Raw genomic sequence first — 14,422 nt, forward strand, 5'->3', positions numbered from 1 at the left:
ATGCATGATATACTGGAAGGTGTCGACAGTATGAAACAAAGTTGATGTTTGAATACTGGAATGAGAATGTCTGGAAAACATACTCCAATGTACTGGCTTCATGGATACAAAGAACCGTCCATCACACATACATCTCTTTCTGGCGTATTGTTGCACATTCGTTGTACATGGGTAGGGCCTACTACATTCTTTACTAACATTGTGTGGATTTATTTGCTACTGTTAATATTATTTCAAAATGTAACTCTTAAAGTATATATTGTAACTCCTCATAGTGTGCTTTTTGACTATTTAGGAGTTTATTGTATGCTAATAGTGTTACTCTGAATGTATATGATTATATATAAACCCTCAGACCCTTAGGGTGCATTCACACCTGCCTTGTATAGTCCGGTTGAATCGAACCCTGGTGCGTTTAGCCGCTTGGTGCGGTTCATTTGGGTCGGTGTGAACGCAGTCCGAGACCTCTTAAGTGAACTAAACAACCGGACTCTGGTCCGCTAAAATAGGTGGTCTCGGAACGTTTGCTTGCGAACTCTGGAGCGGTTCATTGCTGGTGTGAACGCAGTCCGCACCAAAACATAGGAAGCGTAGTATTTACGTGTCACAAGAACACGGATGTCTTCAAAATCTTTAGCGAAAGAGTCTTTCAAGACATCTGCGGTTGTTAATTTAAAGAGTGAAGCAGAATTAAGTGTTGAACAGTGTCGTGTAAAGTAAAAATGCACCGTCAACTACATAAAAGTAAGAACACCCGTCGTCGGTGAAACGCCCTCCTTACTGCAGAACGTCTCTCATTATATGTGTTATAATGTTTTTTAACGGACGTTGTCTGATTATATAATCATATGCGCGTGCCGCTAGTGTCTGTTGATCTCCAGATTAACAGCAGCATAAGAATAACCTGCTGAAAGTGCAGATGCTCCATGGCGGAGGCTCCGGTAGAAATTGCCGGGATTTGCGTTTTTACCCCCTTAATGTCTGACCAATGGTTGAACAGCATTTCCGTGCACATGACTTGTGTTTAAAGTTTATAGTCCGTTTGAGTTTTGCCCGTGTGAACACAAACCGAACCTTCTGAAAAATGAAACAATGTAACAAACTGTGGTCTGGTGCGCACCAGAGAGCGGACTATTAGGTGTGAATGCACCCTGAGTGTCAGCAATAAGTGAATTTGGAACATCGACTAGTACCTAGGGGTACTGGAGGGGTTTCAGTGATACCCACTGCATACGCCTACATACTGTAGAAAGATTAAGGATCACATTTTATTTCCATACAACTAAACATCTTGAAATCAATGAGCCGTGTTGTTTTATGCAGAGAAAATGTAAAACTGTGGCACAAACAAGCAAATAATACAACATCAGTCCACAAGGGATGAGGACAACCAGACGGTCCACACGTACTTTCATTGGGCTTGAATGGGCTTCAGTCATTTTGTTGAACCACTGTCAATAAAAGATGACTAATTTATCGTGTTAGAAAGTTCACACTCATTCCACAGTTTGTGCCTTTCTTTGATGGAGCAATCTTTAATGAATGTGGACTTCAGCCCTCCTCAAGAGGGACTTGCATGTGTTTCTTGGGAGGTGCAGTGGAGACATAACCATATGTTTTGCTGAAGTCAAAATCTCACATCTTAGCTGTACCAGAGTTAGCTTTATGCTAATGTTACGTGTCACATGAAGCAGAACATCTGTTATTATCATATTTAGTACATGATTAGTGACGTAACAGTGTTACATCAGTGCTTCAGCAAAGTGACAAGGCGTAATGTAAGTAAGGCAGCAGCAGCAGGTTTTAGCCTGTGTGTACTTATTACTCTTTAAGGAAAAACAAATTAACTCAGAAAGAACTTGATGACTCAAAGTGAAACTTGCATGGATCAATACCCCGATCAGAAGTAATATTGTAAAATGCCCCATTCTCAATGAAGGGAGACTAACCTTTAAACAACTTAATGCATTTTATTTCAGTGGTTTCACCTCCACTGCAACTGCGTACATGGAACTGAGACAGTACAATACATACATATCATATTGCATATACACATCCCTTTCATTCATTCCTCTGTCTCAGTATATGTGACTTTTTATTCTACACATCTTTACAATGTTTCAACTCATAGTTTTCCTGAACACTGAGCGAAATGTCCACCCTCAGAAGAATCTCACTGTACTTGAGTTTGTGATATTCATGACGCCCATCAGAGCCTGGAGGCGTTTCCTGCTGTCAGCGTCATCAGGTCCTTGTGCATAGAAATGTTTTTACAATTCAAGTCAGCTCTGTGATGCTCTCTCACACACAGGGTGGGGGTGTGTGGAGGCTCTTCAGCCCTGGAAGGCGTGCAGCTCCTCTTCACTGAAGCCCTGCTGCTTCAACAAGCTGAAACACCAACACACAAGAGGGAGAGAGAAGAGGTGACCTCAGGGCTGAGTATCACTGCCATCATTCCTATAGTAATGATAACAATGTATAAACCTTGTATGTTGTGCTGTGAGTTTACACAGGGAAGGTGCCCATGAAATTGACTCTCAGAAAAGTCTTACAAATATAAAACCTACATGGGTTAAAATAATACCAACGGTTTGTAGTTGCAACCAGGCTTGAGGAATAACTGATGACATGTAACGAGATTAATTAATCAGGATACAGAAAAGGTACTGTAACATTTGAAAAATAATGGGGATTACAATGGCATAATACATTTTAAATAAAGTTCAATATATTATAGGAAGAAGCACTTTATGTTTTTGAAATGCATTAGGTGAACACCTGATTTGTTAAATGCATGAATTCAACTGGCAGCAACTGGACATGGAGCAGCATCAGGTTTGACTTACAGTGTGCACCACAGCCTAGCTGTGTGCACAAACTTCCTGTGCAATGTCCAAATACAATGACATCCTGTCTGATCAGGTTATAATGAATTGTGCATGTGTTTGACTCCATCTGACTTAATAATACACACCCTATTGTTATCTCTGTGAAGGCAGTGGGGCCACACACACACACGTAGCATTTGGAGCCCTCCGGCCTGGTAAGGAACTCCTCCAGCATGGACTCCTCCACCCGACCCGTCCTGCCGCTCCAACTGTCACAGGGATCAGAGAGCACGTACTCCACCTGAAACCTGACACACAAACACACACATTCTGAAGGTGTACACACACAAACTGAGGTATAGATGTAGCACAATCATGTTTAAAGATGGAAATCATCGGCATCTCACACTTCTACCTTATTACACATGTGTTGAGAAACATATTGTTATACTAAACCAAGTCTTTCTCTGTTGCCAAGGTCCATAACAAGTACAATACATTTAGCATGTGTTTGTGCACCAGGCAGCACATCATTTATTTCATTGTAGAGCACTGACCAAATTGCACAGACTGCAGCTGCCAAACGTATTTGAATAATAGACCACTGCAGCTGTTGAAGAAGGTTATCCCAGAAAGCTTCGAAACAGAACCCGTTTCTGATTCAAATCCACAGAGAGGGCTTTAAGGTAGAACAAACATTTGAATTTTCCCTCCTGTGAATCGTCTCTTCATCTTCCTTCTAAGAAGTATCTTTCTAGTCATTTGTTCAGATCTAAAACAGTCAGTACCTGTCAGTGTTAGCAGCCAGGTCATCCAGCTCACAGCGCCACAGGATGTCCTCCTCACGCCGGTTAAAACAGAGCAGCTTGGTTTTTCTGAGGAAACACAAACAAAGATGAGTGTCAGGCAAGGCCATGGAGTTATAATCAGGTGGTCTGAGTGCTTCATGTGTTGCAGTTAGTTATAGTCTACACTATAAATCTCACTTTAATTCATTCACAACAGACATATTTCCCCAATTTCAATTTAAAACATTTAAACCCATGACACTAAAATAACTATTAATAAAAGAAAGGGGATGCAATTCGAATGAGCTTTTTGCAAAGACAGCACAACATCAAAAAACATAACCAATCATACACAAAGCCTAAGAAATAACAACAAAAAGATCTAAAAATATGAATTTGGGAACTAAATAAAGGGCAGCAGGTCCGGGGAGTTCCCACCTCATGGTGTCGGTGTCCTGCAGGGCCTGCTGGATGAGGCGAGCCATTGGTGTGAACCCTGTGCCTGCTGCTAATAGGTAGAGGTGTGTGACATCATGAAGGGGGCGGAGACTGAAGGTCCCCTCTGGACCACTGATGGATACACAGTCACCTAGAGAGCAACAACAGACAAGAGGTCGGGAACACTTCTACGATCAGTCACTGCAGTGAGGGACTGCACAGTGGAGAGCTGTTATGATGCTTTAGGATTTAAAAAAAGCTTGAAGGCAGCAGAGCAGGAAGTGTGTTTATGACAACTTAAATAGAAACTCAGCCATGTTCTAGGGTCAGATCTATCTGTGCGGTGCAAATGAGAAGAGATTTAACTAAGAGTGTTTCTGCGACAGCTGTCCTGCCCTAAGCTAAAGCTGCATTCAGGTGTTCACGATGAGAAGGCAAAGAGTAACATTGATAAGAACACTACAAGGTCTACCCAGGCTGCATAGTCAAAAGTAGCACACATTAGCAGCAGCGTGTACCTTCAGTGGAGTACTGACACAGGATGTGTTCAGGTACAGCACTGTTGTGTGGGTTCATCCACGCTCAATGCAACATCACTGTAGTTACAACAGAAGAAGAATAGCTGTTTAGACCGGGCCTATTCAATAATAATAATAATAATAATACATTACATTTATAAAGCGCTTTTCCTGGTTTTAATAATAATAATAATAATACATTTTATTTATATAGCACACTTTAAAGACAACGTCATCTCAAAGTGCTTCACAAAGCTATAAGGAGAAAATAATAAAATAAAAATATATCTAAAAAGGAGCATATTGAATAAAATATGGTAATATAAAAAATTAAAATAAAAAGGTTAAGAGCATAAAAGGTTTTAAAAAAAAATAAATAAAATAAAGGACGGTCAGTAAAATGCGGTGCGGAACAGGTGGGTCTTGAGGCATTTCCTAAAAACTGAGAGTGATGCCGAGGTCCTTATGTTCTCTGGAAGCAGATTCCACAGACGTGGACCCAGGGAGGAGAAAGCACGGTTTCCCATGGTGACCAGTTTTGTCCGCGGAACAGCCAGGAGATTGGAGCTGTCTGACCTGAGGTATGGGAATGTTTTCTGGTTAGCAGTTCCTGTAGGTAGGTGGGGCCAGTGTGGTTGATGGCGTTGAAGACCATTATGAGGACTTTGTAGTTGATCCGGTGTGTTACAGGGAGCCAGTGGAGTGAGTGAAGGATGGGGGTGATGTGCTCCGATTTGCGTGTTTTTGTGAGTATCCGGGCGGCACAGTTTTGTACATATCGTAGTCTCTGAGTGGTTTTTGTTGGAATGCCTGCAAGCAGAGAATTGCAGTAGTCAATGCGGGAGGTGATGAAGGCATGGACCAGTTGTTCTGCATCCAGTTTGGTGAGGGAGTGTCGCATTTTGGAGATGTTTCTCAGGTGGTAGTATGAGGCTTGGCAGACCGTCTTTATGTGTGCTTGGAATGAAAGGGATGAGTCCAGTTTCACACCTAGGCTCGTTACAAGTGGGGAGAGGGGAATGGAGTGGCCATTGATGCTGATATGAGGGATATCAGTTGTTTGTGTTTGATGTGGTGTTCCAATCAGAATGGCCTCTGATTTGCTGCTATTCAGTTGGAGGGAGTTGTTGCTCATCCAGTGGTGTATGTGTTCCAGGCATCATGAGACATTTGAAGTGCCAGATGTTTATCCGGGGCAGTTAGGAAATACATCTGTGTGTCATGGGCATATGTGTGGAAGCTGATGTTATGGCTCCTCAGTATTTGTCCCAGGGGCAACATGTAAATTCAAAAGAGCAGTGGCCCAAGGACTGACCCTTGGGGTACACCAGAGGTGACACAGTGTGTGTCGGAGGTGCTTTTTCCAAGACGGACATATTCCTGTCTTCCTGTGAGGTAAGTACGAGTGGAAAAAGTCCAGAGCCTTGCCAGCGATTCCCACCTCCTGGAGTCGCGACACATGATGCGATGGTCAACAGGGTCAAATGCTGCACTTAAGTCCAGCAAGATGAGTAGGCTTGGGGAACCAGAGTCAGCCGCCATCAGCAGGTCATTTAGAACCCTGACCAGAGCTGTTTCAGTGCTGTGAGCTGGTCTGAAACCGGACTGGAAGGTTTCATAGAGGAGGATGTTGGGGAGAGACAGGTTGGTTTTTAAAAGGATTTTGTGTTTCATATCATATCCACCTGAAACCTGAGAGCTGGCACTGAATTAGTATGATATATGAACTCAAAACAAGAGATTTAAAGAACATTCCTAAGGAAAAAACAACAAACATTAATAAACAACCAACATAGGGTATTGCAATGTGGGGATAATTTCAACTTGAAATCAAATGCATTGTTTCATACCAGCAGTTAGCCTGCTCCTGCATTCATCTTGTTAATGAGTAATTAGCATTATATTAATATCTAATTTAAATTCTGTTTTAGAACCACTGTGCAGTACCTGGAGAATGTACTGGGCAAAAGTGTTGTGGTACTTTACTCCGGATTGTAAAGAAGAACTTGCCAAGTGGAAACTTTCAGATAACCAGTTAAGCCCGAAGGTCCCCCCAGTGGACCCCTCCCACAGTTTTTTTTCTCTCACATGTCTCAGGGCTTCTTAACATTTATGAAACTATTAATGTTTCATACCCTTTTAAAGGTAAGAAACTCCGCTAACTGACAATAAGAACAATTGTTAGCTAAAAAAAACACAAGAGTAATACCAAGCCTTTGAATTAGCATTGAGCGAAACAATGCTAACTAATGCTAACGCTTTTTTTACACACAACACACGGTAGAAATGCCCGTATCTTAACTGCACAAACAAGATATACGATTTAAAGCTGAGACTCCACAGATTCCACACATTTAATGTCATCACTGTAAGACCTCGAATTCCTGGAGCTATCAGCCAGAAAAGAGAAAGTAAACAACATCCGGTTCCAAAAATATTACAATAATTACGTCTTACCTTTTTTGATTTGTGATCAAAAGTTGTGTTCAACGGAATAAAAACGCATCTCAAGGTTAATCCAATGTCTTTGAGTCACTTATAATTTTTTACTGATAATCAATCATCATATTTATGGCAATATACTCGGTATAAGGTATTGCCGTCCAGGCTTGCACTTTCAGATATGCTTCGTTTGCTTCTCTATTACGTCCGCTATGGTAATGTTTACGTAGATTTGGGAACTGCCCATCGATTCTATTGGTTCTGATGGTTAAGAAAAAGGTGTAAATCACACGAATCGACCAATGGGTTCCAGAGATATGGTCCTGCGTAAAGTATAAAGAATGCCAGCCAGCTTAAGTACATTACGCAGCCGACTTCATTTATTGTTTACAACGTAACGAAGCAGGAATTGCAGCAGGACCCAGAGCACACGGAGCACAGAGCGGACAGCAGATAACGGAATTGCAGTTTTATTGCTTATAGATTATCAGAACATTTCAAAGGGGACACAGCCCCATTGGATATTAATCTATGGATTAACTACATCATCGTTTTTATCGTTGTAATGCCATTGAAGACCAGTTTAGACCAGACAACGAGGAAGGTAAGTCATTGTTAGCCTAGCGCATTAGCGCTAGCGCCATTTGTTTTGATGTACGTTTTTGTTGATAACGTCGTGAGTTTGTATCTTTCAGTGTTGGGCTGTTCAGGTGGGCACCGTTAGATTCTGTGTCTCCTTGCGATCATAAACAATGTGTTGGATGTGCAGCTAGGATAAGTAATAAGGGAGCGAGGAGTGATTTTCGGTGCAGTAATAGGTTCGCATTTTTCGCTCGGGGCTAATTCAGAGGCTCACTGTAAGAGTAGGCCTATGTTTTATTTTATTTTATTTCACAACAGTTGTATTTGGATGGAATGAATACCTATAGTGATAATTAAAAGTAATAAAATGATTTTTACAGTGAAAAAGTTCAAATGGAACCGATGGTTCCCAAATTACCCAGAGGTGAGTCCGCTTAGACTTTATTTTTCTAAATCTCTCTAAAAAGGTCACATTTCACTTGTTTTGCATCAATCTTGATACAGGGTACTTATTATATGTTATAGTTTGGATTCCTAAAGCTTTTAGTCTACTAACCCATCATGCAAGGGTGGTTTTCACTATAAGTAAAGGTTTTTTTTGGACATTAGAATTGACATGTTTTTACTATGTTCCATCTGAATTTACTTTAAAATAAAAAACATCTATATTGATTCTGACACTTCTACATCCAACTCACAGATGTAACCTTGCTTTGAGAATTTTTTTTAATTAATTTACCCCTTTTAGAAGTGAAGATATATCATTTGTTGTGTTAGTGGCATTTTCGAGCCTGAAACCTGAAAAACAGGCTCAGGGCTTAACTGGATAAGCAATAGTAGGCTCAATAGGTTTTTATACAATAAAAATGTTTCTTAAATAGTCAAATCTATACTGGGTTGCTAGTTTCCCACCTAATTAAATTGTGTGGGCTGGTAGCTGGAGAGGTGCCAGTAACTCCTTTGCACTGCAGAGGTGTCTCGAGCAAGGCACTGAACCCCAAACTGCTTCCTTCTGCCTGAAAAAAACTTGGTGTGTGTATTGTACTAGATATAATAACAAAGTAAACAACTGAATTTATCCTCGGGATATCTTCTAAACAACCCATACATACACTATAAGTAGGCTAACTCTTGCTAGCATCCCACCAAGTAAGCCTGAACAACAGCACTGTGCTAACTGTTGCCTCATCACACAAACACTGGTTCAAACCTTGTGATGTTGTAATGGTCGTGCCTTTGGAAGCACTTTGGGTTTCAGTATCTTCAGCACAGGGGATCAAACCACCATTCTTCTGATTGGTCAAACCAACTGTAGCTCCTGAGCTACACCCTCACCTGCACATTCATTTACATACATCTGACCCTCAGCCTCTCTCCCACACAATCCTCTTCCTTCTCCCTTTCCTTACATGACCCACAGGGACTCTGGTTGTTACTCACCGATGTGCAGGCTGCTGAGATGTGGGGTGAACACTCCGTCAGGATACACTTTGATCATGAGGTAGAGGTCGGATTCCTGCGAGGAGTTGTGTGAAGCTGCTGCCAGGCTCTGGTCCACTGGAGTGTACGGCCTCACCACTTCTGTGTCTGGATATGAACATAATGACAATTATATAGAACTTCTTAATATCATACAGTGCTTCCCACAGATCTGAAATATACTTGGGGGGGGTGGTGATAGCGGGGGGTTGAGGTGACGTGCAACAACATTAACATTAACCTTTCTGTTGGTCGCTTGTTAGCAGACCCTTCACGATGGCAGAGCGAACAGGTACAGGCAGGGCCCATAGTGATAGCCCTATAGTTTAAATCTACTACCCACAAATAAACATATGGACATGGGTTACTATTTTTTTTAAAAATGGTAAATGTATTTAGGAACATAAGTGATTTTAGATTTTAAGTGGGAGTGGACCTCAAATCTTCTAGGGGGGTCCGGGGGCATGCTCCCCCGGTAAGATTTGGAGTTAAATGCATCAATCTGGTGCACTTTGAAGGGAAAATAAAGAGACTAGATCTATGCAGGGGTCGGCAACAGGCAGACGCCGACCTATACGTACCCGGAGCTATAATCAATACATTAATAGGGGATTTTTCGGCACCTCCCGCTTTTTTAACGCTGATTTGGGTGACTTGTGTAATTCGTGGAGAACCGAAGAGTTTTCGTTTTGGGGGTGGGGAGTCCGTCCGTCAGTCCGACTGACGGACAACTTCTCACTTCAAAAAAGAAGAAGAAATCTAGACCGCAAAAATAATTAAACAAGCGAGTACCTGTTTTTCCTGGCCAAGGACAGGTTCCTTGAACACAACACGAGCGTAACGTGTCTTCACGTGGTATAGGTCTCGTCTGAAAGGAGTGCTGACAGAGAGCACCGGAACGCCGCTCCAGCCCTATTATTGCAGTACCCATAAGGAGCCGTCCACATGCCGCAGTGTTTGCGTGGCTGTGTCTTTAGTTGTAAGCACAGTGGCGATCTGTTATTATTAGCATCTGGTTAGCTAGCTATGCTAACGAATTTAAAGAGCTTTTCTACAACCAGGTGGAAGAGAGCTCTCTCCTGAGAGGCTCAAATAACCTCAGCTCAGTGAGGTTAAGGCACACCTTGATATGATCATTATAGTTATTAATGAGACTAAATGAAAAACAGGTATAAAATACTATATGACAGTAACAAAAGAGTTGTTAAAAACAACAAGAATAGAGTTTAAAAGGGGAGTGATTTGTAAAATATCCAAAAAGAAAAATCTGCCTACAGTTCTGTTTCATATGGGTGTTGAGAGATGTATCCATAGATCTCTTCATGTTGCTCTCAAAGTGCACCAGATTGATGCTTTTAACTTCAATATTTAAAAAAAAATCTTCCCGGGGAACCATGCCCATAGAGGAGGTTATTTATAACTTAACATCTCTGTCTCCTATTGATCTGAGTATATTATAAAGAATAGCCAGTTAATTGAAGCATTATAGCACAGGCCTTTGTCAGATGGTATATTACGCTGTTTTTTTTCTGCTTCGAATAGTTCTCTCTTTTTTTCACCATACCTGTGTTTGCATCACTGTAACCAATGAGCACCTACGTATGAGAATGGCCCTGACTCCATGTCAGCCCAGATTTACAAACTCCTGGCAGGACAAGCTCCAGCTCAATACTCGCACTGAATTTAAAAAAAGTGAGTGAGGGACTGCAATACAAGAGGGAAAGAAAGAGAAACTTTAAAACTGTTCAATTGTTATGATGTGTAAAGACTGATAGTGTTCTATAATCGTCTGAAACTGTTAAGTCATGATGTGAAACGGTTAACAAAGAAAAAGGGAAACTCAAGCTGCTGCTACACTTTATTTTATTCATCTAAAATTAAGGGCTGCATTTTTAAATGCAGCCTGAGAGGAACATTACACATATCCACAGTATTTACTGTATATCTGTATAGTTCAATGTTAATTGACAATAAATATTGTTTATGAATTGTACTTTCTTTATTTGATTGGCAGTATTACATGCAGACGTTGATAAAGCTACAGGTCACTTCAATATATATCACACTAATTCATAAAGCAACTTAGACATTTTGAAGTTCCGGACCTTTGCATGGGGACATTTTCTCTAACTGGACCTCGTTGAATTTTAGTTGAATACCCCTGATCTATGGGAACACCTATATGAAACAGAACTGTATACATTTCAATAATCATAAAATCATGGCCATAACCAATAACATCTAATTTCCAATATGAAAAAAACACTGAAACTTGTTTATTTATTTATTTTTGGTTCATTTATAGTTGTGAGTGTGTCCGTGCTCCTGAATCAGCCTCTCCTGTCTCCCTCCTCTCCCCCTGCTCCTCTTTGAGGCAGCAGCAAAGACTAGTTTTAGCTCTCAACAAGTTTTAAAAGTGTATCTTACCTTTTTTCACCTTGTTAACTTTTTATTTTTTATTCATGCATATTTTACTAATCACTATCCTCTCAAATGGAAATATGTGTTTACATAAATGGTGACCAAACCGTTTGAGACCCACTGAGAACTTAGACTAAGTTAACTATCTAAACACTCAGAGTCCTTTAGCTCACCTGAGCTGAGGTTATCCCGAGCTTGAATGACACACAGAGACCAATCAAGGGCTTTGATTTATGATCTGTATGACAGTGGCCATGTCGGCAGACCACATCATGTAGACAGCCAGTCACCCTGTGAGGCAGACCACATCATGTAGACAGCTAGTCACCCTGTGAGGCAGACCACATCATGTAGACAGCCAGTCACCCTGTGAGGCAGACCACATCATGTAGACAGCCAGTCACCCTGTGAGGCAGACCACATCATGTAGACAGCCAGTCACCCTGTCTGAGGCAGACCACATCATGTAGACAGCCAGTCACCCTGTGAGAGGCAGACCACATCATGTAGACAGCCAGTCACCCTGTGAGAAAGACCACATCATGTAGACAGCCAGTCACCCTGTGTGAGGCAGACCACATCATGTAGACAGCCAGTCACCCTGTGAGGCAGACCACATCATGTAGACAGCCAGTCACCCTGTGAGGCAGACCACATCATGTAGACAGCCAGTCACCCTGTGAGGCAGACCACATCATGTAGACAGCCAGTCACCCTGTGTGAGGCAGACCACATCATGTAGACAGCCAGTCACCCTGTGTGAGGCAGACCACATCATGTAGACAGCCAGTCACCCTGTGTGAGGCAGACCACATCATGTAGACAGCCAGTCACCCTGTGTGAGGCAGACCACATCATGTAGACAGCCAGTCACCCTGCGTGAGGCAGACCACATCATGTAGACAGCTAGTCACCCTGTGTGAGGCAGACCACATCATGTAGACAGCCAGTCACCCTGTGTGAGGCAGACCACATCATGTAGACAGTCAGTCACCCTGTGTGAGGCAGACCACATCATGTAGACAGCCAGTCACCCTGTGTGAGGCAGACCACATCATGTAGACAGTCAGTCACCCTGTGTGAGGCAGACCACATCATGTAGACAGCCAGTCACCCTGTGTGAGGCAGACCACATCATGTAGACAGCCAGTCACCCTGTGAGGCAGACCACATCATGTAGACAGCCAGTCACCCTGTGAGGCAGACCACATCATGTAGACAGCCAGTCACCCTGTGAGGCAGACCACATCATGTAGACAGCCAGTCACCCTGTGGAGGCAGACCACATCATGTAGACAGCCAGTCACCCTGTGTGAGGCAGACCACATCATGTAGACAGCCAGTCACCCTGTGTGAGGCAGACCACATCATGTAGACAGCCAGTCACCCTGTGTGAGGCAGACCACATCATGTAGACAGCCAGTCACCCTGTGTGAGGCAGACCACATCATGTAGACAGCCAGTCACCCTGTGTGAGGCAGACCACATCATGTAGACAGCCAGTCACCCTGCTGTGAGGCAGACCACATCATGTAGACAGCCAGTCACCCTCTGTGAGGCAGACCACATCATGTAGACAGTCCAGTCACCCTGTGTGAGGGCAGACACATCATGTAGACAGTCAGTCACCCTGTGTGAGGCAGACCACATCATGTAGACAGCCAGTCACCCTGTGTGAGGCAGACCACATCATGTAGACAGCCAGTCACCCTGTGAGAGGCAGACCACATCATGTAGACAGCCAAGTCACCCTGTGTGAGGCAGACCACATCATGTAGACAGTCAGTCACCCTGTGTGAGGCAGACCACATCATGTAGACAGCCAGTCACCCTGTGTGAGGCAGACCACATCATGTAGACAGCCAGTCACCCTGTGAGAGGCAGACCACATCATGTAGACAGCCAGTCACCCTGTGAGGCAGACCACATCATGTAGACAGCCAGTCACCCTGTGAGGCAGACCACATCATGTAGACAGCCAGTCACCCTGTGTGAGGCAGACCACATCATGTAGACAGCCAGTCACCCTGTGTGAGGCAGACCACATCATGTAGACAGCCAGTCACCCTGTGAGGCAGACCACATCATGTAGACAGCCAGTCCCCCTGTGAGGCAGACCACATCATGTAGACAGTCAGTCACCCTGTGAGAGGCAGACCACATCATGTAGACAGCCAGTCACCCTGTGTGAGGCAGACCACATCATGTAGACAGTCAGTCACCCTGTGTGAGGCAGACCACATCATGTAGACAGCCAGTCACCCTGTGTGAGGCAGACCACATCATGTAGACAGCCAGTCACCCTGTGAGAGGCAGACCACATCATGTAGACAGCCAGTCACCCTGTGAGGCAGACCACATCATGTAGACAGCCAGTCACCCTGTGAGGCAGACCACATCATGTAGACAGCCAGTCACCCTGTGTGAGGCAGACCACATCATGTAGACAGCCAGTCACCCTGTGTGAGGCAGACCACATCATGTAGACAGCCAGTCCCCCTGTGAGGCAGACCACATCATGTAGACAGTCAGTCACCCTGTGTGAGGCAGACCACATCATGTAGACAGCCGGTCACCCTGTGAGGCAGACCACATCATGTAGACAGCTAGTCACCCTGTGTGAGGCAGACCACATCATGTAGACAGCTAGTCACCCTGTGTGAGGCAGACCACATCATGTAGACAGCCAGTCACCCTGTGTGAGGCAGACCACATCATGTAGACAGCTAGTCACCCTGTGTGAGGCAGACCACATCATGTAGACAGCTAGTCACCCTGTGTGAGGCAGACCACATCATGTAGACAGCCAGTCACCCTGTGTGAGGCAGACCACATCATGTAGACAGCCAGTCCCCCTGTGTGAGGCAGACCACATCATGTAGACAGTCAGTCACCCTGTGTGAGGCAGACCACATCATGTAGACAG

General features: G+C 43.5%; 1 protein-coding gene across 5 annotated transcripts in view; it reads right to left on the reverse strand.

Moving 5' to 3' along the window:
- Window positions 1-1,950: 1,950 nt before the first annotated feature.
- The window catches only part of LOC117532939 (cytochrome b5 reductase 4), a 42,756-nt gene continuing 30,284 nt past the window's right edge, over window positions 1,951-14,422 (reverse strand). For all 5 annotated transcript variants that reach the window (XM_034196553.1, XM_034196549.1, XM_034196550.1 and 2 more), the window contains exons 12-16: window positions 9,037-9,183; window positions 4,055-4,205; window positions 3,617-3,703; window positions 2,975-3,136; window positions 1,951-2,388 (exon numbers count right to left, since the gene is read on the reverse strand). In XM_034196553.1, the coding sequence (XP_034052444.1) occupies window positions 2,334-2,388; window positions 2,975-3,136; window positions 3,617-3,703; window positions 4,055-4,205; window positions 9,037-9,183 (602 nt within the window). In that variant the 3' untranslated portion in view covers window positions 1,951-2,333. The remainder of the gene's footprint in view (window positions 2,389-2,974; window positions 3,137-3,616; window positions 3,704-4,054; window positions 4,206-9,036; window positions 9,184-14,422) is intronic.

Source organism: Gymnodraco acuticeps, unplaced genomic scaffold (genome assembly GCF_902827175.1).
Source record: "Gymnodraco acuticeps unplaced genomic scaffold, fGymAcu1.1, whole genome shotgun sequence".
In the NCBI taxonomy this organism is placed as follows: domain Eukaryota; kingdom Metazoa; phylum Chordata; class Actinopteri; order Perciformes; family Bathydraconidae; genus Gymnodraco; species Gymnodraco acuticeps.